The sequence below is a fragment of the Chanodichthys erythropterus genome, chromosome 7, assembly GCF_024489055.1.
Source record: "Chanodichthys erythropterus isolate Z2021 chromosome 7, ASM2448905v1, whole genome shotgun sequence".
NCBI lineage: Eukaryota > Metazoa > Chordata > Actinopteri > Cypriniformes > Xenocyprididae > Chanodichthys > Chanodichthys erythropterus.
This window is the reverse complement of record NC_090227.1, coordinates 33,326,544-33,353,346: the sequence shown is the minus strand read 5'-3', so window position 1 is coordinate 33,353,346 and position 26,803 is coordinate 33,326,544. Positions and strand designations below refer to the sequence as shown.

General features: G+C 36.7%; 1 protein-coding gene across 2 annotated transcripts; it reads right to left on the bottom strand.

The window, feature by feature from the left end:
- Window positions 1–1,296: 1,296 nt before the first annotated feature.
- cpne2 (copine II) lies at window positions 1,297–24,524 on the bottom strand. 2 transcript variants are annotated; one of them, XM_067390284.1, is made up of 16 exons: window positions 24,372–24,524; window positions 20,958–21,160; window positions 19,457–19,636; window positions 19,228–19,302; window positions 19,071–19,142; window positions 18,895–18,978; window positions 18,662–18,751; window positions 17,883–17,981; window positions 15,883–15,966; window positions 15,428–15,487; window positions 12,120–12,253; window positions 11,956–12,010; window positions 10,961–11,012; window positions 9,971–10,104; window positions 2,395–2,631; window positions 1,297–1,800 (listed from the first exon to the last, which is right to left on the bottom strand). In XM_067390284.1, the coding sequence occupies exons 1-16, from the start codon at window positions 24,520–24,522 to the stop codon at window positions 1,693–1,695; spliced, it is 1,818 nt and encodes a 605-aa protein (XP_067246385.1). In that variant the 5' UTR covers window positions 24,523–24,524; the 3' UTR covers window positions 1,297–1,692. The 2 variants fall into 2 exon arrangements, with proteins under 2 accessions (XP_067246385.1, XP_067246387.1); XM_067390286.1 differs by lacking the exon at window positions 17,883–17,981.
- Window positions 24,525–26,803: the final 2,279 nt, after the last annotated feature.

The following is a 26,803-nucleotide window of genomic DNA, read 5'->3' as shown; positions in this document are numbered from 1 at the left end:
AGAAAAGCCGTTCAATGTAAAAAAAATTGTTAGTCAGCTAAAAAAAATGAACTTAGAGAGGAGCATTTTGATATATCCACTGTGACTAGGCCAGCATATTCATGTAACGTGCTTCAATACTGAATGTCTGAACCCGTTTTATGACGGGCACCATAAAATGTGTAGGCCGATATTAAAAACAAGTAGAAACATAATTATGTCATTAAAATAGTATAACGTTATTATAAAAAATTCTTTATGTGTAGTTTATATGTAAGTATAGTTTACAAATCATTTAATTTTAACCTTTAATATTATAATGATGTAACGTTACCAGTTGTGGTTCCCTGTATTGTTTACATAGCTGAGAGATATATTTTCTTTGAGGAAATTTGCCATGTACTGTACCTGATAGGCCCCAAATGAATAATTATTGAACTGAAGTTAATCAAATTAAAATCAAATCGTAAGCTTCTGAATCAAAATCGAATCCAATTGTGAAAGTTGTGTCAATGCCCAGCCCTAGTGTCAATATTTTTTTTAACTTGAAGCAAATGTTTTTTCCATTTAATTTTTTGAGTGCACCAGACTGCTTAGTTTATATGTTAAAATCATGAAACTTTTCTCATGGGGAAGGATGCCCCTAGACCCCCTACTACTATTTACTTTGTAAACATGTCACCTTTTTCACCACTTTGGAGTTTGCAGGTATCAACACAACGCATGCATTGTGGAACTCTTGTGAACATGCGTTGGAGATTATTATTTTGTAAAAAAAAAAAAAAAAAAAAAAAAGTGGTAAATTATGTTGTTGGGGTTTTTTTGTGCAAACAAAGCATTTGCATCACTTCGTAAAATTTAAACCACCAGAGTCACATGGATTACTTTTATGATGTCTTGACTACCTTTATGGGGCTTGAAAGTGGTAGTTGCATAGACTGTCAATGGAGAGACAGAAAGCTCTCACATTTCATTAAAAAGATCTTAATTTGTTTTCCGAAATGGAACGAAAGTCTACAGGTTTTTGCACAACATGAGGCTGAGTAATTAATTACAGAATTTTCGTTTTTGTGTGAACTAGCCAGTTTAAGTAAATGTGGTCAAAAGTGTTCTAAAAGAACAGCAGTGCTTGATCACTTAGAAACAGTGTTTTACAGTAACACTATTACTGTTAGTTGAAGGTGTGATTCACTTACAACCTGCTGCATTTTTACAACTAAAGCTCAGATCTAAAGCCTCAGTTCCAGAATCAATGTGTTTGTGCATCATGTGATGTGCGTACCAATCATTATTTTCTCAAATGAAATTTATTGACCTGAGTGAAACATAAACAACTGATAAAACTGTACAAAATCAACAACACCACCTTGACCATGGCACCATAACGATTATCACTTAATACAAATCACGACATAAAAGGTACTGTTTAGCTTTAACTTCTCTTAAAACACAGAAAACGGTATAAAGTTACATTCAGCCAAATACTGTTACATATTTTTTGATAGACACACAAATGGCCGTTGCATTTCAATCAATAATTCGTCATACATATATATATATTTTTATATATAAACCAATAAATAAAAACATTTACTAAAAACACTTATGTACAGAAAAAACATGCACTTTGTCCATTGAATTGGTCAAGGGGGGGGTTTGTAAACAGTTAGCAGGTTTTGGCAACATGCAGTGTGAACTTCAGGCCTCCAGCTCTTATTCCGGCATTGTGTTGCTAGGCGACAGGTTCCTCTGTTTGAAATACTGTGTGACCTGTTGCGGCAGCTCTGCCAATACGGATTTGGCTAAAGTTTCCTTCGGAGCCTGCGAGAACAACAAACACACGCAACAACATCATTGAGGATGCATATTTAAGTACACGCTGGCAGTGGGCACTTGTTAGATTGTTAAATCCACTTCCATGTGATGAAAACGAAGAAATGGCAGACACGTTCGGTTGTGTGGCGGTGAATGTTGGCACCGTTTCTTTCCATATTCTTTCTAAGCTAAATGAATTTTAATTTCCTCTGAATGGAGCCTAAATGAGGCAGTGCTGCCCATTCCCTCCTGCTGTTGAGGAAATCACATGGCCCACAGACCGCCTACTCGCACTCCTACTGAAGATTCTGTTTACATACGTGATCTGGGATTGGACTCACTTCAGAACAACAAGAAACTATCCAGAGGTCTGTGGCAACAGAAATATTGATTATATGCGTAAGCTAAAGCCTCTGGGTCAATTCATCTGCATAATATTGAGAGTTTAATACTGCTTGATAAAGACTTTATGACCTGACATTTAGATAACCATTTTTAAAGCATTGCGTCATGTACCCTGTGACAGTACTTTTATATAACTAAACCAGTGTCGAATCAAGAGATCGAGTGAAAGAGGAAATCAGAGTGAGGAATACTCACATTGCGAAAGTCCCTGAATGGGACAAACTGCACAATGTCTCGGACCGCCTCCTCTCCTGTGTAGGAGCGCAGAGCGCTGCTGTCTCCGTCCAGAAACTCCATGGCGGTGAAGTCGGCATTGCCCACCCCGATGATAATGATGGACATGGGCAGCTTGGCGGCTTGCACTATAGCGTGACGAGTTTCGTCCATGTCACTGATCACTCCGTCAGTAATAATCAGTAGCGTGAAGTATTGCTGCAAAAGAAGAAGGGGAAACTATAAAAGGAGCCTGTTGAAGGTCACATGCTTACATATCTCTTCATTACAGTGCTGTACTGTTAAATCGCACATGCACCATATTTTGTATATTTCCTGGAATCATCTTGTTAAATCAAACAGTTTGAGGCTCAGATACTGTAAATGCAACTTGATTGTTACATTTTCTGAGAAAATTGTTGGATTAGCCCATGCAGAACCTGGCACCTCAATGCTAGGGTGCTCTGGGTGGTTGCTCGAGTATTGCTAAAGTGTTGTTACATGATGGCTAAAGCATTTGAGGTAGTTGCTATGCTGCTCTAGGTGGTTGCTTAGGGCATCGCTAAGGTGTTCTGGGTGGTTGCTAGGGCATTTCTATGCATTTGCTAGGGCTTTTGGAGATGGTCCTCACTGCAGAATAGTGGATAACAGTTGGATCTAGATCCAACTCCTCCCATTTTACATTTTCTCTCCGCCCACTGGATCTCATGTGTTCTGCAGTGAGGGGCTACTGGCTTTTTGTGGGTTTACTTATCCAAAGTCCCAAGTCAGAAGAGCCTTTTCTGTGATTCCCTAGATATGGGGTTCACAATACCAGTGTTCTGGTTGTTTGCTAAGGTGTTTGGGGTAGTTTCTAGGGTGTTACTATGAAGTTGCTAAAGCATTTGAGGTAGGTGCTAGGATGTAGCTAGGGTATTCCAGGTGATTGCTAGGGCATTACTAAAGTATTCTGCGTGGTTGCTAGGACATTGCTAAGGTGTTCTAAGGTGATGCTAGGGTGTTGCTATGCAGTTGCAAGGGTGTTTTGTGGGTTGACTTACCCAAGTCAAAAGAGACATTTCTATGATTTTCTTGGCCCTAGATATGGAGTACACAATGCTATGATGGCTTTGTGGTTGCTAGGGCATTGCTAAGATTTTCAGGGTAGTTGCTAGGGTGTTGCTATGCAGTTGCTAGGGTGTTTTGTGGGTTTGCTTCCTAAAGTCAAAAGAGACTTTTCTATGATTTTCTTGGCCCTAGATTTGGAGTACACAATGCCATGGTGGCTGTGTGCTTGCTAGGGCATTGCTACTGTTTTCGAGGAAGTTGCTAAGGTGTTGCTATGCAGTTGCTAAGGTATTTGGGGTATTTCATATACTGTTGCTAGGGTGTTCTAGGTGGTTGCTAACAGATTGCTAAAGTGTTCTGGGTGCTTTACTTAAGTTCAAAAGAGACATTTCTGATTTTTTATGCCATAGACATGGAGTCCATGATGGTGCTCTGGGTAATTTGCTTGGTAAGTTGTTTGGGATAGTTGCTAGGATGTTACTATGTGGTTGCTAAGCTGTTGCTAAGGTGTTCTAGGTGGCTGTTAGAGGGTTACTAAGGTATTCAAGGAGGTTGCTAGGTCTATGCAGTTGCTAGGGTGAGGGGTTTATTTACCCAAGTAAAAAAGTGCAATTTCTATCATTTTCAATGCCTTAGATATGGAGTCCATGCTTAATATAAAGGTTTAAAGGTTTTTTTGCCCTTTTTATCATCTGCCTGGTGAAAATCGTATATATAATCGCTTGGAAAAGCCCAAGCTCAATGATTTGACGTTTTGAAAAACCTCTAACCCTTAATTATGAACAACAGTATTTAGCAAGAGCTGCTAATGACAGATATTTCATCTAGCCCCAAATCCGACAGTTTACTCGAGATACAAAGACAGAGTGAAGGAAAATAAGATACGCTGATGTGCTGAAATTCACCGCCTCCCCCCACACAAAACAGGCAGACAGAAGGGGAGCTGGAGTAGATGTGTGGAGGGATTTACGCTGTCACTTTCCCTTCCTCCTGCTCTCCGTGGCAGCTCTTCTCTGACAGTAACACTTAGCATGGAGCGCTGCCCGTCTCTCAAGCCATAATTCATAGCCACAGTACTTCAATACTTCCTTCAAGAGTCCAGCCTTACTACACACACTCTGAAAGAAGAAAGTTGGATCTGCCACAGCAAATGCTACACGTAGGAACAGGGGCTTTAGAGGCCGATCTAAAAGCTAATTGGCCTTAAATTTAGCTGGTCATGTGACCTAAATAGGCATACCGCACAAGAAAATGTTCTTTATTTTTTCACTGTGGTGAGCTGAGAAAAAAATCAAGTATTTACCTCAGTACACACTCTTGTGGACAACTAATCTTTGAGTCAAGGGCCTCAAAACAGCGCTGCATAATAAAACACCATGCTAAAGTGTTTCATCGCTTGCTACTGAATCACTTATGCAGTCTATGGCATAATAGTGGTGCTTACTAAGGCAAGTACCCAAAGCACACTATCATGGTGGCGATTTTTGCACAGGCAAAAACCACTCATATATTCTTAAAAATGCTTCACAAAAGTATTGTTATCTGGATTATGCAAGAGATCAGTGAATATTATTAGCAAGAAAGCAACATAAAAATTGGACATTCATCTGAAACAGAAATAGAAGAAATCCCACTTCCCTTAGGTGTATTATGACCAAATGAGCAGGACAGTCATGCGTAACGGAACAAGGAACGAGGCTGTGCCCCCTGCCCTAACCGCCATACTGTATTGCTGAGACACTGTGGGCAACACTTCCTGTATGCACTGTGTTAACCATCCTAAATATACGCACTCAGAGCATAACAAATTCACACAAGCTGTCTTATCACTTACCATCCAAATAACCAACAAATAACCCACAAGATACTGCAGGAAACGTGTTGACGCACAATCCTAATTCGTTTGGATTCCCTAACCTTTACATAGACACTGTTTGGACAGGCTTAAACACAGTTAGTATCTGCTAGCTGCTGGGCTTCTTGCGGTATCTGCCCAGCGTCACCAGCAGTGGAGTGTGTATGACAGCGACCTCTTCCTCCCTGCTGTGGCCTCTGAAGTCTGGGCTTTTGATGTGCTAACAGACAGGCTCATTAGCGCAGAGCAGAGACACATACGCCGCTTAATTGTATATTTACAGACACATAAAATTGATTGATTGCCTCATCAAGTGTTCTAGCACAAAATTTACACACCCATAATGCGGCACTTTGCAAAAGCACATTTCTTGATCTGAAAAACTTTCTCTGGAAGTTTCTTCTTAAGCTTCAAATGTCTGCATGAACTGGTATAAAATATGTCCCTGTGACCTGTGTAGTGAAAACAAATAATGACTATGGCACACTTAAGGAGTTCATAAAACCACTTCTGCTTTATGAGATGCTGCAAGCCCACAGTGCTATCTTCCTCCTACTGCATTAAGACTCTATTCTTCTCTATCTCTCTTCACTACCCATTTTTATCTTTTAGAGGTGACAGGGTGCAATTAGGGATAGAAAGCGCTCTAGGCCCTCCTGAAGGAGGTTAAATAATAACCAACTATTAAGTTTTCCTTCCAGGCCAAGCGTTTGGTTAAGAAGTGTGAGTTCAGCACTCTGCTCAGTTCATGATCTGCCACCAGTTTAGATTGACATGATGTTTTTATTGAGCACTGGGTGTGACTGTGCTATGTAAATGGCATATTTAATTGGCTTTTTTTTAACCCTGTAAGCAGCCGAGTAGTTTTAGAGGCGCAGTTATTTGTAATTCATTACATAAAACATTTTGGGTGAATGCCAAGAAAACATGTCCTGGTCTTATTTTGCCCCAAATTCAAATTAGAAAAATAATTGTTTTGCTGAAAGACAATGAAGGATTTTTTTAGGACAGTACATTTTTTTCTCAAACTCTTCATAAGCATTTTGACATTCTACTTTATTGTAATATTACGTATTAACTTATGTATTATTTTATTATTATTATAATTTATGGCAATCACATATATATATATATATATATATATATATATATATATATATATATATATATATATATATATATATATATATATATATATATATATATATATATATATATATATTTATGTCAGATAACACTTAAGCAAAACATGATCACGTCAAAGTGTCTATATAATTTTTGGCTTAAAATTTTTATCTATTTTACTGGTAGTCCACTGTATGAAGAATTTTTGGGTATAATGTGTCACAGTTTACTTTATTTTGCTATCTTTACTTACATAAATGTACTATAGTGTCCTGCACCAACTAGTAAAAATATATCAAAAATATTAAAAATGTCTGAATAAATTTTGGTTTGACATTGAAACATTGAAAAAATCCTTGTACTTAAGAGGCTTCATGCGAGTCACCCAATTATTTTATTTATTTATTCACCAATTTTATATATAAAATGAAGATGGAGTAATGATGCTGAAAATTCAGCTTTACCATCACAGTAATAAATGACATTTTAAATTATATTCAAATAATTATATTAAAATAGAAAACAGTTAATTTTAATTTGTAATAATAATTCACATTAGTGTTTTTACTTTATTTTCAATTTATTTTATGCATTTATTTATTCACCAATTTATTACAAAATTTAAATTTCATGTTAAAAAATGTTCTAATCAATTTCTCTAATGGAGCACATCTGTGTGTCATGCCAATCATTGGTATGATGACTGCACTGGCATTCTGTGTAGCCTCGCTCCCTCGCAACAACAGAAATGCATCGCTCCGCTCTCCTTCTCCTCTGAAGCTGGCCTTGCTGCTGGCCTGTACACAGAACAGACCTGAGGGTGCAGCCTCATTAGTCATTAAAACCCAAGAACAACTGGGTAAAAAGAGAGAACATTTGTTCGTTGAATCAACTATAAATAGCTCTAATTGAAAAGGGATTTTAATGGTTGTTTTCCACAGGGCTGATAATAAGAGCAGGAGAAATTGTGTGCACTGTGCTGTTCAAAGCCCCTCAACAGACTTTGAACTAACATCCGAAGGCACATTTTGTGAGTGTCTTATGGAGCAATTAGACTCTGCTGAGCCAGGGTCAGTCCTGCTGCCTATTACAACAGCAAACAACCACACAGACACACCCATCCCACACACACAACACAGGCTGGATAACTGACTTCCTTTCCATCTGCATATACACAACCTCTCTATGAATACAAATGCAGAAAAATGGGATTTCTTAAAGACTACTTAAAGATGGCTCCATGGTTCACCTCTATACTGGAAACTAAACTACTACAAGACCTTTTTGATATAAACTGTACAAAATACAGTAAATAAATAGGTAAAAAAAAACACACTAATATTGTGAATTATTATTACAAATTAAAATAATTGTTTTCTATTTAATATATTTTAAAATGTAATTTGTTCCTGTAGCAAAGCTGAATTTTACTCCAGTCTCAAGTGTCACATGATCCTTCAGAAAGCATTTAATATGCTAATTTGGCACTCAAGAAACATTTCTTTTTATTATCAATGTTAATAACTATGGAAGCTTGTTTCTGACACTGACTAAAAAATAAAAAAGGTAATTGTGACTTTTTATTTCACAATTCAGACTTTTTTTTTTCTCACAATTGTGAGTTTACATCTCTAACTGACTTTTTATAAAGTCAGAATTGTAAGATATAAACTGAGATCGCAATTCTGAGAAAAAGTCAGTCTTTTTTCAGTCTTTTTTCAATCAATTGGACTTCATAATTTGCAATTGCAAGTTTATATCTTACAATTCTGAGAAAAGAAGTCAGAATTGCGAGATATAAATTCGGAAATTGCAAGAAAAAGGTCAGAATTGTGAGTTTATATTGTTTATATTATTCTGACTTTATTTTTCGCAATTGTGAGTATATATCCCACAATTCTGACTTTATAACTCCCAATTGCGACTTTATATCACGCAATTCTAAGAATGTAAACTCGCAATTGTGAGAATTTTTTTTTTTTTTTGAGAAAAAGTCACAATTTTTTTTATTCTGTGGTTTCCATAAATAACAGTTGGGCTGCTTAATATTTTTGTGGATTTTTTTTTTCCAGGATTCTTTGAAAATAGAAAGTTCAAAAGAACAGCACTTTTTTGAAGTATAAATCTTTTGTTACATTATAAATGTCTTTACTCTCATTTTTTCAATCTAACTCCAACTTTTTTTTCAACGTCAGTATAATAATGCATGGTGACTAGAGGCTATCAAGCTCCTGAAAGGACATAAAACATACTATGAAATTAGTCCATGTTACTCAAATTTGGCATGGCAGTAACAAAACATGAGATTTGAGTGCTGAGGTGGAAAGGTTTGTGTTTTAAAATGTATTCTTCTTCTATGATGCATATTTTGAACTTGACACTCACCACCCCCTTTATTTCATTGTATGGAAAAAAACAGCCAATGCATCCAGCTTAACTTCTCCTTTTGTACTTCACACAAAAGAAAGTCATACAATATTGAAATGACATGAGGGGGAGTAAATGATGACAGAATTTTCATTATTGTATGTACTTCTCCTTGAGTACAGTGAAGTACTCACTGTACTCACATTGTGTTTTTTTTTTTTGTTTTTTTAAATCAGTCTACAGTTGATTGGGTTAGCAGTTAATTCAAAATTGCTAGCTTAGAATCAGCAAGAGGCATTTGCAAAGCCACAGTTGAGAGTGAAGCAAATTTTGCACATGCTAACAGGAAATTAACAGAGTGAGCTAAACTTCACAAGTGGAAAGTTGCTGGAACACCCTGCCTGATGAAACACAGACACATTGTGCGATCGCAGAAGAGAGCGAGCCCTAGTCTGCTTGCTTATGCTTCACTCAAATGTTGCACATATCTAGGAAACCGAGGAGTTTCACAGTTTCCACTCAACGTCTGAGGGGGAATACAGAGTAATGCTGTTCTTCTCTAAGTGGAGAGAATTAAAGTGGGTGTGGTTCCATTTCAGCTTTTCCCCTGTGGTTTTCCTCAATCTTACAGACCAAGTTGACAAAAGTAATGGGATTTAAAAAGACTAATGAGGCTTTTAAATGGAGACTTGTTATCCTGCACTGCTCTGACACACACACACACACACACACACACACACACACACACACACACACACATACATCTGTCTGTGACTTGAGTACAAGCCATTTTGTTCATTAAATGAGTGGCCACTAACTGTTAAACTGCTAAACAGTGACAGGAGGCAAAATGCATGAGACAGTCGTTTGCTTTTGCATTTAAAACATTTAGCAGATGCTCTCATCCAGAGGGATTTCCAAAGTGCCTTAGCTTCACGTGTGAGACTGCCATGGCCAACAGATGGCAAGTGTTTCAGAGAGTTATCTGATAAATCCATCATTTCCAATCCAATCCAAACAAGCCAAATGTACTTTCAAAACGTTAAAATTAAATCTATCCAAACGATGAATGGTTTCTAACACAAGACTAGCTTAACCAACTAGACTTCCTTTCTACTTTCTCTCCAGAAAAAACATGCTCCTCCCAAACTTTCAGGCACTTACTGCGGCAGTTTCCTGTTGGAGGGCCTGGGTAGCGAAACGGGCCACATGGTTGATGATGGGGGAGAAGTTGGTGGGTCCATAGAAGCGGATGTGAGGCAGGCAGTTAGAATAAGCTTCAACGATCCCCTCCACACCTGCATGCATGTAAAACACCATCATATATCAGTGTTGTCAAAAGTACCGACTATGGTACCAAAACGGTACTGAAATTTAAAAAATGTGACGATACCCTAGCATTTTGAGGGCTGTTGAGCGGATTCTTAAACACCTCTGATTGGCCATTGTGTTCACACACTCAACAGATATGTCTGTGATTGGCTTCAATGATCAACGCTTCAAAAACCTTTTGAAGACATCTTTGATGCTCTTCACTGAGCGCTTACACAGATACACACGGGAGCGTTTGAAAGCTGACTTCAAGGGCTCCCGTGCTCCTGTGTATCTGTTGAGTGCATGAACACAATGGCCAATCAGAGGTGTTTAAGAATCCACTCAACAGCACTCAAAATGCTAGGGGGAAATGCTGGTATCGTCACATTTTTAAAATTTCATTTTTTTGACAACACAGTCATGAACAATAAGTTCATTGAAAATTCAAGGTTCATGAGTTCACACTTGCAAATAATCACATAGCTAATAGTATGCATATCGGATAGTAATAGTATGCGTATTTGGTGTGCTGTCCGAGGAGAGGGTACCGAGCTCAGTATTTGGCCCGAACCCAGAGTACTCCCCCCGTATTTATGGTTTAGGAAAGTAACTAGGTGAGTGTGAGGAGACGGGGTGGTGGAGGGATGCTGAAAACGGTCAAAAAAACAAAACATAGGCGAGTCAGCTGCCTTTATATATAGGTCTCCACTCATGCTGATTGGGTAGATATGTTGATTGCTGATTAATGACTGCTGGTTGGAGTGATGTGATGATTAGTTAGCTCATTTGAATGTGTTCCTCCTGAACTTTGTAAATAAAACATCATTTTGTGAGCCTCACCTAAGCAGAAAGGGTTTGTGGGGTTAAAGTTGATTGCAAATTCATGGGATACCTGGAATACAAAGAGAAAAAAAACAGTGTAGGTGAAAAAAAAAAAAAAAATGTAAAAACTGTAGGTGAAAAAAAAAAACTACGAAAAAAAAGACAACTAAAAGAGAGCTAATACACTTTTAACATATTTATGATATATATTACTGGTCAAAAATTTGCGGTCACTAATGTTTTTGAAAAAAGAAGTCTCTAATGCTCACCCAGAATCCATATATTTGATAAAAAATACAGTAATACTGTGAAATATTAATACAATTGTTTTATTTCAACTTTCTATTTTAATATATTATAAAATGTACCAACTACTTCAGTCTTCAGTGACCCATAATACTTCAGAAATCATTCTAAGATGCTGATTTGAAGCTCAAAAAACATTTCTCACTATTCTTACTAACAATTATTAGCACAAACATGCCTCCTTTTTATGTTAATTAGGCTTATTGCAGATGATTGTGTACAATTTCTATTGATCTTGACAGCAGTTATTCATCAAATGATGGAGAAAAACATTATTACTGGGCATATATACAACAAGTGCCAAAGATAAGTGCACTTTAGGCATCATTTGCATAATTCCTTTTAGTGAATCGGGTGCTAAAACAAACTCAACGTGTGCAAATAAAAGGCGCTATCAGCGGGTGCAATTCATTCCTTGTGAAATCCCCCCCTCAGACTTCCTTGTATTCACTTCAGCATCCATGGCAACGCAGATGGGATGACAGTTGCATAATCACTGGGATATGTGAGCATTATTCATTTTCTTTATCTGCCTCTTCTCTGTCTTGCACTTCAAATTCTTGTTTCCATTTCACACTTCCGAAAGCTTTAGCAAGCTTTCGCATTCAATTCCATTTGATTATTTAAAAGGACAACAAGTATGAGATGCACAAAAATAAATCTACATGGACACAAATGCACGCACAGTTATGGACAATTTTTCTCACCTTCCAGTCGGGTGGGAGTTGAGCCCCAAATCCAAGCGCAGGAAACATTTTGTCCCTGTGGACATGAAGTGTGAATAAGGAGAAGTGTGGTTTTACCAGACACTGCTTTTGTGGCCATATGTAGACCTTTAAAGTGTGTTTTTATTAAAAGCACTGTTACATACGTGTCATAGTCTTGGATGATCTGGCCTACAGCCCAGATGGCAGACAGATATTCATTGCTGCCCATTGGGTTGATATAATGCAGAGACGACGGCTCCCTGGGGTTTCCATTGGACGCTGTGAAGTCGATGCCAACCTGGAGAAACACACATCCACAATGTAATGCGCTAATGTGTGCCAATTGGGCTGGTCTATATAAAAAGACAAGCAGCTGTTGGTACGATGCATTTCATAAGCTTTTCCCTCAGTTAGTGTGGCATCAAAGCTCATAGCTAAAGGCGATGTTGTTATCACCCAGGGAGGTTGAACAGTCAGATCTGCTCAAGCTGAGATCTGATAGCTCCGTCCTATGGCAGTCATGAACCAGGAGACATGTTCTCTGACTACATGCTTACAAGACACATTTACCAGTGCAGAGAGACCAGTGTCTAACCTTCACACTTGCTAGAGCACACCTAACCACTGGATGATCACTCCCCCTGAGGCTGAAAACTGATTAATGAAGGAAAGGGAAGAGGATGGAAATGATAGGGCGAAGGGAATAGGAGGTGACAGAATGAGGGTGCCCTTTATTGTAGTCATCCTCACATTGCCTGTCATGGCCTCCGGGTGACTGAGCTGTGAAGTTTAGCACATGAGTATAAACCGAAGTGATGCCTACTATATTTTCTCTGGTGTGGCCGTTAGAACTGTTAAATTCACATTTTTCATTTCTTTGCGAGAGTATCTTTTTGCAAAAGATAAATATGGAGTGGAATATACTATACGCCCTTCAAAGTAAATTAAAGAGATTTAAAAATTCTGTCATCATTTACTCACTCTCATTTCAAATGAAAAGAAGAAAGAAGAATCACTTTCATTCTTTCATCAAAAAAAAAAAAGATATATTTTGCTTTCCTCTCCACCAGAGCGCCATAAATGATGACAGTATTTTCATTTTTGGGTCAACTGTTTCGTTAAGAAGCACAGCTTAAAATGAGATATAGCCTAGTGAACGCAACTGACGACTAAAATTGAATAAAAATAACCTGCAGGCCTTTCTCAGTCCTCCTCTCCAGAAATGTTCAATGTTCTGGTCTACGGTGAAAAAAATTCTAAAAGCCTCAATATAAAGAGAAAACATCTCTGAATGCTGCATTCATGAGTCTGTTTGCCCACTATTGAACCCTGAGCTCGACTGCCTATATAAATATGCTTTGAGCAGCAGGACTTGGTAAACAGCTGCGCTGAAGCTGCACAAGAAATGAGAACTGAGATCACAGCTGTAGCTCTGAAGATCTCACCTACCTGCACAATGAATCTTCTAAGACTGTCAGAAAAGCAGTATATGGACTAATCCATGACACTATGCTGGAACTACATGCTGGAGAAATTAGTGACTGATAATGTTTAAATGATTTTACAAATACTGTCCATATTTAAAGCTTAAAGGGGACAACAATGCCCCTTTTACAAGATGTGATATAGTCTCTGGTGTCCCCATGTGTCTGTGAAGTTTCAGCTCAAAATACCCCACAGATCACTTATTATAGCTTGTCAAATTTGCCCCTATTTGGGTGTGAGCAAAAACACGCCGTTTTTGTGTGTGTCCATTTAAATGCAAATGAGCTGCTGCTCCCAGCCCGCTTTCCAGAAGAAGGCGGAGCCTTAACAGCTTGCGCTTCAGTTGCTCAACAACAACAAAGCTGGAGAATCTCACGCAGCCAAAATGACGATTGTCAGTAACAGTGTTACAGCCTAACAACAACTCTTCCTCTTCTGCAGCCCATCATGGCCTCATCCCCTTTGTTGCGTGTTCCCGGGGGCAGGGTTTATGTAAATTCTGGGGTTTGTGATGTCAACAACCCCTACCAGCCATTTGTTGTAGTCCTTAAAAGAGTGATTTCTGTAAGAAATCTCTCTCTCTGCATTGAACTTTGAGCATCGTAACTTTGCAGATGTTGTTTATGCTCAAACAGCAACATTACACACTAACTACAGTTAAAAAACTGAAATCATACTCAAGGACCCCTTTAAAGGGATAGTTCACCCAAAAATGAAAATTCTGTCATCATTTACTCATCCTCAAGTTGTTCCAAACCTGCATAAATTTCTTTCTTCTTCTGAACACAAAAGAAGATATTTTAAAGAATATCAGAAACCAAACAGTTGATAGGCCCCCTTGACTTTCATAGTATGGTGAACAAAATACTATAGAAGTCAATGGGGCCCATCAACTGTTTGGTTACCCATATTGTTCAAAATATATTCTTTTGTGGTCAGCAGAAGAAAGAAATTCATGCAGGTTTGGAACAACTTGAGGGTGAGTAAATCATGACAGTTTTTTCATTTTGGGGTGAACTATCCCTTTAAAGAGAATAAAAAAATAAAATTTTGCCATCATTTGCTTAATCTAATTCGGCCACCTTGGAGCTTTTATAAAAGAAGTAGTTATGTCTAATTCATGAACAAATTTTTTTTTTTTTTTGAGTGAGACTTTTTCAGTGAATCAAAATCTGAATGATTCATTCACGAATCAAACTAATCCAGTTCTCACATTCAACTTTGTTTTTTCCACAGAAGACAGTAAATCATACATGTTTAATATAATATGAATGAATAACATGTTGACAATATTTTCTTTTTTGAACGAACTAACCATTTAACAGCTAGAGAAATGCACTACTGGTGTAATCTGTATTGTGAGACCTTTTCATAATCTGCAGGGCAACAAACAACCGTGCATCATGCAAACAAGATATCGAAATCACTTTCCTTTGTTCAGGCTCACACGGCTTCTTTCGCTTTCTCTCCCTCTCTCTCTCTTTTTTTTTTTTTTACATCCCCCTGTCTCTCTCTGTCTTTAGTTTGAAATGAGAGACATGAACCTCTACACTGCAGCACACTGTAACTATAGCAACCTGTGAAATTCACTCACTTTCTGTATCATTTCTTACCAATCACACTGGTGAAGGCAATTGAGTCTCATAAAAGAACCATATATAGAGCCTGTTCACCTGGACAGTGTACGGAAAGAAAACAGGCTTTTAGTGTATCGGATTCAACAAATTTGACTTTAACCATCATTTGCTCAAAATTTAGTGATGTAAACCATCAAATGGATCCTCCATACAAATCTCACTCTTTACAACCTTCTTGATTGCATTCAGCTATTGTGGTTTTCGGCTGTAATTTTGTCAGTGACAGAATAGATTTTCAAAATCATCTGCATACAAATTATGTTTTTGCATTTTGCATGCAAGAACCCCCCTCCCCTCAAATCTGTGGGAAAAAAAACAATCAATTTGAGAGGTGACGTTATTATACTCACAGTAAACATGAGCTGACAGCCACCCAGAATGTAGTCCAGGAAGGAGTAGTTTCTCGTAATCTAACAAAGGAGCAATACAGCAACACATCTTATATTCACATAAACATATCACATAACCACCCTTTGACATTCCCTTAAGCTAAAGGTTGTAAAATGGTTGAGTTCAAATAGAGATTTAGTGAGAACAACTGAGTCATGTTCTGTTTTAATGCCTGAATCCATCAGCAGAGGTGATTAAACGGTGACAGTGCAGGAGTGACAGGTGTTTTGTGCTGATATTAATATATGTTATTTAAAGGGGATTTAGCACCATTAAACTAATCTGTCCTTACAGCGAAGGCACAATTAAAGGCCTTTTATTTGTAATATAAATGTAATTAAATAAGCCAGAACATGGAAGGTGCTTTAATGTGCAAGCAAATGTGTGAATTTTCTTTCCCTTCTTATTTCCTTACCTTGCATGACTTCACAATTATGATCCCAGAGTTTTTGTAGCTCTTTTTCTTCTGTTTTTTGGGATTAATGCATTCAAACTCAACCTGTGAACAGAGAGCAGTGTTATTGTCCACTTTAAATCATTTAAACCCGTTAATTTTTTTCAGTTTAACGTGTTAAAAATATTTAACGCAATTAAAGCAGCATCCATTTTTTCCTCATCCTTTAGCTAGCATTATATTATATGGTCACATTCATTCAAGTGCTATTAAACCATTGAAGCACAAAAAAAGAACTTGAATCTGTACTGGCATGCTGTTTGTGAATCTCCTGTCTGTGCGACAGAAACACACGACTCATGCGCACAGCAAGTCATGTCAAACAGTCATGTCACAAAAGTATGCCAAAATACCCACTTTGTCAACTATCCTCATAAGCAGAGTCTTAAATGAGTTAAATAATATCTTAAATGACTCTAAATTGTTGTGAGGACATCGAATACGTGTCAGATCCACGTCATGTGCGTCAGATCTTAAAGTGACACTAGCCTAATAAATCTGCTGCTGTGATGTCTGTCATTAATTTTAATCAAAGAACAAAAGACAAAGAGAAAATCACTCACTGCTCTTACTTTTGTAGCTTTAATGAGGATTAATCTATATTTAATTTATAATTCATGCACTGAATGTGTTTGATAACTGTATTAAATTTCTGTATGTTTCCTACCTGTTATATTAAATATTTAAAATAAATAGTGTTTATGTTGTTTCTAAATTTAATGTTAGGATGCGATTAATTACAGAAAAATACGTGATTAATTAGTTACATTTTTTAATCAACTGATTAATTGACAGCACTAAAATATATATATATATATATATATATATATTTCAAAATCATGACAGCTCTTGGAAGATTTTTAGCATGGTAATGGATATGACAATGGTAATGTATTTGGTCTTGGCGGAATAGATCTGCTACGCTGCTGCTGAATTTCTGCTGCTGTAGATTATTGCTGTTGTTGTACATTATTGCTGCTGCTGCAGAGCAAGTACAGGCACTTGCTACTGCCAATACATACGCCGATACGCTGCCCCGAGTAAGACACATTGCTGCAGCACAAATAGCATATATCAACAACCCATAGCAGATCTATACAGGTGGAGCTGGGGAAGGTGGGGGGCTTGAGAGGAACTCTGAAACGCGCTGCAAACTGCTATAGTGAATGTAACCAGCCATTTAAATGTGTGAGCAACAAGCTCACTGGCTGCAAAAGTGACATGGACCAATCAGCTTGTGCCAGTAATGGTAATGTTACTGCTGTAATTATCATCAGCCTGCGCCATCTAGAGTTTCTTTACTTGAGCCCATGTTAAAAGATATTTTACGGTCTCTTTTAAGCAAATTTAAGATATAGAATCAAGATATTTTTGTATAGAAGCTACCATACAGCAACAATGTCTATTCTGAAAAGATAATACAAGTATCAGCATCATCTGTGAATTCTAGTGTGAGCATTCGAGTGAAATGTGAACACAGAGGGGGTAACAATCACTGTGGGCGCTCCATTCCTTTACAACATGGCACAAAATACATCATATCTCTTAGCTAAGGCTGTGCAACAGAATGTCAGCACCTGAAAACAGTGAAAGGATGTTAATTAGTACACTAACTCTTTCTCCAGGAGAACATTTACGCATGTTCTGCCTAAGTGTGACTGGCAACACACATTGCTTGTTCTGGTAAACACGGCAGTGGTAAAATAAGAGCGATTTGCATCTCAAAAGAGCCAGTTACTCTCTATGTTTCTCCCTCCCACCTCTTTTCTCCTTGTCTCTCCCTCTCTCACTCACTAATTCTCAGCTTCATTATGCCAGATAATGAGGCATAGCTAGTACTCACATAGTATTCTGGCGCAAGAGTGGCAGGCATTAATGTGAGCCAAGCTTTACTTCACGCATTTAGTTCCTACATTCTGGAAATTATGAATCTCTACAGTGTTAATTGAAGGCAAGCCCACCTCCACTGCATTCTGTGCTTCGCTCATCTTGTTAACGGTGGTTTGAAACTCGCCGATGAAGTCATGGCCTCCGTCGTTGTCGTAATCGTAGCACAGCACCTGTGACATCACACATTTATTGCGAGTTGTGACACGTATGAACATGTTAAAGGGAATGGAGGCTATTAAAACTGTTTTGTAGAATTCATTCTGGGTCATCAGGGAGAGATTAGATGATTTTTTAATAAGCCAAAAAAAAAAAAAAAATATCAACAGCAAGCAATCATCATGCTTTTATTTTTAGTGTAAGAAATGGTCTTCTAACGCTGCGATTTGATTGGATATAATCAATTTGGACATGTACATTACTCTTCTAAAGTTTTTGATAGTCTCTTTTGCTCATCAAGGCTGCATTTATTCAATCCAAATTAGAGTAAAATTGTGAACTGTTTTCTATTTAATATTTAAATGTCATTTATTCCTGTGATGGCAAGACTGAATTTTTCAGCATCATTATTTCAGTCTTCAGTGTCACATGATACTTCAGAAATCATTCTAACATTCTGATTTGATGCTGAAGAAACATTTCTTATTATTATCATTGTTGAAAACAGCTTTTTTCACCTACAATAATAATGTAATTTGTAAAGTTACATATAATTTTTTGGAAGATGCATTTAAAATCCACATAAAAAGACATGCTGTTTTTATGAAATATTAAATGACCTAGACTAAATTCTACTGGGACAGACTAAAAAAACTAGATAGCATAATATGTACATAATATATAGACCACACACCTTGATGTTTCTGTCCACATCTCCATTACAAAGGGAGATTAGAGGCACGGTGAAAGGCTTCCATACAGGATCCAAAGTGTTCTTAATGACCTGAAGTCACACACACAAATGGCTATTATTTTTTTCCCCCTGGCTTTCATTAACACAGTCTGAAACACAAGCTGATAAAACTGTAGAACAAAATTGTATATGAATGAGAGTATCAGTAACATAGGATCTATTTAGCATCTTACCTCTGTTCTGTGAACCATCATCCATTTTCCATCATCACCTTGTTTATGGAATTCTAAATAGGGGTCTGATTTACCGAAAAAGTCCTGAAAAACAGTCACAAACAGAAACATCATCATTTTCTATCACTGAGTGCTTTTTAAAGTGCTTGAATGGTTTTCACAACCTTTTAACTCACCTTTTTATCTAGCTTCCTCCCACACATTGTTAGGGTGATTATTCTGTTGTCTGATAACTCCTGGGCTGTTATCTAGACCAAACGGAGCACATCATGATGCTCCAGTTCAAATTCTATCAATGCAATGTCTGTTATGGTGTGTTATGTGGTGTCTTACTGTGATGGCCCCCTTCCCTGCTGGCTTGCCATTAGCGAGAATCAGTGGTCGATGTAGCTTCTTATTTGACACAATCTAAAACAGAACAGATGGCCCGATAAATGCACAAGTAGAGGCGGTACAGAGAGCTAGTTTATCATAACTAAGATCATAAAAGCCAAAGATTATAAGTAATTTGAAACATCATACAGCAGATTGATCTGGAAGACTGATGAAAGTGCTATCGTACCACTCCCAATGTGCAGGTGAACTCGCCCAGAAAGTCGTGTTCGTAAAGCTGGGTGCTGCACTTGTCCTCATCAAACATGGCAAACTTGAGTTTCTGGACCTCCTCAAAGTGGTAATCCACCTGGAATTTCACACCAAATACTGGATTCAGGTTGTTCACAGCCGTCTCCGTTCGAGCCAGCTGAAATGATATACAAATAGAGGACATGTGATTCACAGAATTTACACCCACCTGTATGGTGCAACTTTATGCACTCATTATGTGTCTATCAGTGGTGTAATAATAAAATGTTGATATCCGCTAATAAGTCACCCTGAAATCAAAATTGACATTTCTTATTTTTTACAGAATGTTGCAGTGTTTTTTTACATGACTTTCTGTGCACATCCCTATTTTTTTAATTCATGTTGTAATCTTTAATCAAAAATGTTAACACCCTGTCCTCCTCGAAACAGCTTCTGTTCTCTTCATGACGTGTGTCTCAGCAGAAGGAGGGAATAATACATATACCAATATCAATATATCAGGTTGGTCGATTAATTTACCAATATACTCAAATTACATCTCACTCCATAATCATCATAATAATTTTTGCATAAAAAATAAAGCATATTTTAGGAATATAATGATTTTTTGGAATTGTAACATTATTTTTCTGGCAATTAAAAACAAAATGTTCTAAAAGATTTTATTATATTCTCGATAAATTGTTTTTGTAATCATTTGTAATGTGTTTTTTTTTTTTTTGTCATTTGTAATTCCCATTACTCACCCTTAATATATTCTTATTACTGTAATAAAGTAATACAATATTAGTGTAATAAAAAAATTAACTTTAAAAATTAACAGTATATCTTTATATACAAAAATATATTTAGATGTATTATTAAATATTACAGTAATAAGAATTAGATTTTTTTGCATTATGGACGATCACTACTGGTGTACAGATCATGAAATCTTGAGAGCTTTTATTTAAATCTAGTAATTTATTATTAATTCTGATTTCCTGAACACACCATGTTCTAAAATGCATTTAACCATGCATTTTTATACTCTAAACACATTCCTTTGTTTGTCCCCTGGTGTTTCCATGGTTACAGTGTACCGTGGAAGAGTGATTTCATGAGCTGGCTTGCCCTACCGACCGGCAGCACTGGCCTGCTGATGACTGGACCGCCAAGGGCACGGTCCTGTAGAGACTGTACAGGTACGCCTGTGCTCGCACTGCAACCTATTTTCCTCATTAGTTCTTTTTTTTTGTATTATATTTTGCTTCCTACATGCCAGCTATTTCAGCTTCTATGCTTCCAACTTGTGCTTTTCCCCCCCCAAAGATATCTCTACATGTTTTCTAGCAATCTCAATTCCAACTTCTTTTCTTTCATATTCGCATGTCAATCTTTTTAACGATCACCAGATTTGAACCTGTGTTATCCACAATCACTCCACTAATCTGTGAAGGTAAGGTGTAAAATGAATACTTTACATCACTCCTTACCTCCACCCAGTTGCCATCCACATCATGGAAAAGAACACAGAAAGGGTCAGACTTGGATGCCACGTCGCGGTCCAGCAGGTTGGAGCCACAGACTGAGAGCTCTACCTTTGTGATGCAGTGCTGGGGCCCAATGGCAGGACCCGCATCGGGGCCCGAGGCCAGAGTATAGGCCATGGAGATGGGAGTACCTCCTCTCCCACACCCTGGGGGCAACCAAACAGTATTTCACTTCTCAGTATAATTTCTTACATACTCAATTGCTAAGTATTATTAATTCAGTAAAAACAGAATCTTATTTAAACCTGAAAATAAACAGAACTTTTTTGAACATTTTTGAAACAAGGAAATACTATAAACTAATAGGAAATATTAAGTATTAGAATATTACTTTAATTAAATAATAATCATTTAATTAAATATTATTACAATACTGCCTATGTGTAGAATCTTCAAATAACCAAATTTGACACTAAGCATGTTTTTTATAACAGGTCAGGTCTTCCTGAATTTTAATGCAAAATACAATCATTCTGACCAGTGGTCTCAGATTTTGGAACTAACTGTGTGTCTAATTCTCAAAGCAATATCCCAGCAATATGAACCCTATGAAGCCAATTGTATCAAATTTGATATGCAAATTTCTACGGCCTCTAAATGACCAACATGATCAAAACATGTTGTGCAGAATCTACTACATGCCTTCTGTTGTCTGATTGATAGTTTCTAATCTTTAGCAAGTAAAAGGACTTCCACCTCAGATTGTGGTACACAAGTTTGTGTACAAGTTTTACCATAAAAGAATAATTTTTATATTGTAAGTAATATTTCAAGATGAACACTGGACTGAAGCAACTTAGTTTACTTGATTATCCATACATCATTTTTAGAAAAATCATGTTAAAATGTGAGTACCAAATATTATGGCTTTTGAGGAACATTTCTTTTTCATATGCATTATATATATATAATATAATACAATAAAAAACTACAGAGCTTTGATCATAAAACTAAGCATTTAAATATCACCTTACGAAGACATAAAATTGGGAGAAATAGAGTGACAACTATATTTATATGCATTTTATGTACGTTTTCTGCTGTAATATTATTGCTGTAAAATCTCATTGATTTACATTATAAGCTATCAGAACTTCATTTCACTTTTTGGCCAAATGAATATCATCAACTGCACCAAATTGCATATTTTTGTTCAGTTTTGGGCCGCTGAATAAAATTGAGGGGTTTTTTTTCGTCCTCGAGTATGAGCTCTCTATTCTCCTACTATATACGCCATAAAACCTGATGTATCAAATAAAATACTCAACCAAAAACATCCATTTAAAAAAAAATTTTAGTTTTTGGACAATTATTTCATATGTCAGGCTTCACAAGGTTAAAAAAAATATGTATAAACCCCAACGCTCAAAATAATTAATTGGTTTGAGTAGGACAAACTTACATTAAACAAATTAGTTAACTTAACTTTTATGAGTATTTAGCACTTTATCTTTCTTTCAAGTTCATAGAAGTGATATATTTTAAGTAAACTGAACTTTTTCATTGTTTTGAGTATTATGAACTTATTTCTTTTCATTTAGATGAATTTAAGATTAACTGAAACTAGGCTGGGATTTCAATTTCCCAGCATACTTTGCCCATGGCACTCGAAATGGAGACCATTACTCGAACGGGTATATTGGTAGCAATAGCCAACAATACATTGTATGGGTCAAAATTATCGATTTTACTTTTATGTGAGTGGATATGCATTGCTAAGGAATTCTTTCGGACAAATTTAAAGGCGATTTTCTCAATATTTTGATTTTTTTGCACCCTCAGATTCTCAAATAGTTGTATCTCAGCCAAATATTGTCCAATCCTAACAAACCATACATCAGTGGAAAGTTTATTTATTCTGAAAAAATTGAGTGTTATGACTGGTTTTGTGGTCTAGGGTCACATATAATGTTTTTTGTGCAAGATTAATGTTAAGTGGGAGATTTAGTAGTGATTAATGTTTAGTTACGCTAATTTAGTAGAATTTTAGTAGATAGGAGTTACCATCATGGTGACAAGTGGTTCATGCGGCTCGGTTTGAGAGCAAGTATGTTAAATGCTTTATATTGCTGTACTCACTCAGCAAGTGCTATACTATGCAATCATTAACATGTTAGGAAATGGAGTTAGCATTTTCTGAATTAGCTTGTTATAGCTAGCTAAGTTTATGCTAATTAAAATGTTTACATTGAGGTTATATTATAATATTAAGTTAAATGTATGAGTGTACAATTTAAGAACAATTAAAAAAAAAAAAAAAAAAAAAAAAAATATATATATATATATATATATATATATATATATATATATATATATATATATATATATATATATATATATATATATATATATATATATATATATATATATATATATATATATAATGTTATTATTAGATAATTTGCAACAAGAAAAACTAATTTTATAGTAAGCTGGAACCTTGTAAAGGAATGAATTACACAGCACTATTTGACTTTTTCTGACAGAAATAACATTCGAGACAGGGATGCCTGGTCCCAGGGATGATGCCTTTGAGACAGGGATTCATGGTCCCCTGACAAACAACTTCTCAAATAAACACTAAACATGAAAACACTCTATGATTTCCACACGCATCAATGCACGCACACACTCGCGCACACAGAACATGAGCGTCACACCAGGACATGAGGAATACAGCGAGGGCTCTTGTTGCTTAGATACTGATGTACCACTGTCTCTTTCTGTGTTAATGTCACAAACCACAATTAGGCTGTGACCACCATAGACAAAGCATGAGTGAAAATGATTTCACAATCATGTTACACAGAATCACAATACATCACCTGTTGCACTATGATTTATCATGCTAACAAGAGGAAATAGGTCATCCAAGTTAGTACTGTCCTTAATTTCCAGTGGCACACATTTGGTATATTTAAAAAATGTCAACTTTCTTAAAAAAAAAAAAAAAAAATCTGGGTTCTATGGAAGTGGGGCTAGTCAATAAACATTAAAATACTCACCGTTTAGACACAAGACAAACAATATGATTTTTGTGAGAATAAATTACAACTTTGTCACTATGACAACACAACGGCATAAACCTTAAAATGCGAAAATGACTAAAAATAGGGATTTAAATCGCTTTACAGCTGAAATAATACACACATTTTAACAGAAGAATAAAATTACAATATTGACTTTCAGCTTTTAAACCCTCCAAAAATCGTGTCCCATTCACTTCAGTTGAAAGTACTTGACTGTAACATCAACATTTGCTTTTTTTTCTAAGAAAGTTTTGGACAAACTTGTTACACTAAACTATAAACAACGGAAACATTTCTTGATCAGCTCGGAAATTAGACGAAAACTCACCTGAGTTTCCATCCCAAAACGGCATCTTTGAGTTTGTTACCTGAAGGGTTGTTTGGATTCTAAATGAACTCTGTATTCTAATACCCATTATATAGTGGTGTTGGTAACCATTCCCAGAATAATGACACATTCCACATGACCATGATGTCATGGAAAAAGGGATACACAGTCTCAACTAAATCTCATTCAAGAAAGAGCACAACCCGATGAGACACGTGTACTTTGTGCAACGTCAGAAACACTCCACAAATGAGTAACTCTCCTCTTAACGTTTCCTAACCACTGTTGTCAAGACCATAAAATCATTCTGTGTCTTATCCTGACATTTGAGGTCAAAATGGCAACACATATCCGAGATAACTTAACCTCTAAGTGATCATCAACTCAACACTTCATCACTTATCTCCAAGGTGCAGTGCCAGATAATCCACTGCTAGACATTAACGTGTGGAAAACAAGTGTAGGGCTGTAATCAAATATGGAGTATGCTGTTATGATTTTAAATGATTGTATGGCTCATACTGAAGTCATAATGAATAATGTGGGTTGTAGAAATAAAAAAGTGTAGCTATATTTCACTGCAGATACTATGAGATAACTGGCTTTGCTAGTACCACGTTGGACCACCTTTTGTCTTCAGATCTGTCCTAATTCTACATGGCATAGATTCAGCAAGGTGCCGGAAATATTCCTCAGAGATTTTGGTCCATATTGGCATGATAAAATCACGCAGTTGCTGCAGATTAGTCAGCTACACATCCAAGATGTGAATCTCCCGTTCCATCACATCCCAAAGGTGCTCTATTAGATTGAGATCTGGTGACTGTGGAGGCCATTTGAGTGTAATGAACTCATTGTCATGTTCAAGAAATCAGTTTGAGAGGATTTGAGCTTTGTAACAAGGCACGTTATACTGAAGTAGCCATCATATGATGGGCACACTGTGGTCATAAAGGGATGGACAATCTGTGGCATTTAAACGATGCTCAATTGGTACTAAGAGGCCCAAAGTGTACCAAGAAAATATCATTACATCACAATCACCAGCCTGAACTGCTGATATAAGGCAGGATGGATTCATGCTTTCATGTTGTTTACGCCAAATTCTGACCATACCATCTGAACGTCGCAGCAGAAATCGAGACCAGGCAACGTTTTTCCAATCTTCTATTGTCCAATTTTGGTGAGCCCATGTGAAATGTAGCCTCAGTTTCCTGTTGTTAGCTGACAGGAGAGGCACCCTGTGTGGATTTCTGCTGCTGTAGCCCTTCTGCTTCATGTTTTGACGTGTTGTGCGTTCAGAGATGCTCTTCTGCAGACCTCGGTTGTAATGAGTGATTTGAGTTACTGTTTTTATCAGTTTGAACCATTCTCTTTTGACCTCTGGCTTCAACAATGCATTTCCGCCCACAGAACTTTTCTCTTTTTCGGCCCATTCTCTGTAAACGCTAGAGACTGTGGTGCGTGAAAATCCCAGTAGATTTGCAGTTTCTGAAATACTCAGGCCAGCCTGTCTGGAACCAACCGCCATGTAATGTTCAAAGTCAATTAAATCACTTTTTGAACTTCAGCAGATCATCTTGATCATGTCTACATGCCTAAATGAAATGAGCTGCTGCCATGTGATTGGCTGAAAGATATTTGCGTTAACAAGCAGTTGAACAGTTCCTATAAAGTGGCCGCTGAGTATATATATTACAGAGGAGAAAAATGACAAAATATTTTAACCCTTGTCTTGACCGTGTAAGTAAATGCAGTACGTTTGATATAAATGTGCAATAATAACTGAAAGAGTTTTGCCATAATTATACACAAAGAGCTGTTTACTTGGAAACATAGAGTCCATCACAGATTTGTTTTGTTTATAAAAGTAGGCATAACTCTAAATGGACAACTTTACTGCTCAAATAAAACATTTTAATGGAATAATTAATATAAATATTTTAACAAAAAATTCTACCTTGCCCCATAGACTTCCATTTTAAGTGAATTACTGTAGAAACAATTCTAGTTTGTTTTTGTGAACCGTAGTGATAATCGTAAGCTTCACTGGTATTAAATCTTGAACATTCTCTTAAAGGAAGAAGAGATGTGACCCACAGACACAACCTTTCTTTGTTGTGTATGTAATTTATTTTGAAACTCTCCAAAATAACAGTGATTTCGTCTGACTTCCTGCATTTGTGTGCCAAACCTCTAGACATACGTAAACCACCATAAATCACACATCTAGAGACTTTCCATTCAGTAGACTTTAACAATTACGACATAATTACATCACTTCCCTGTCATTCTGCCGTGCATTATCTATGGTTGATGGGATTAAGTATAAAGTATCTGATATCAATTCACACTTCAATTGGTTCTTTAATGTCAAAGTGTGCAGTAAATATTCTCGTGTTAATATTAAGTCTGTGTAAGTTTGCTTTTTT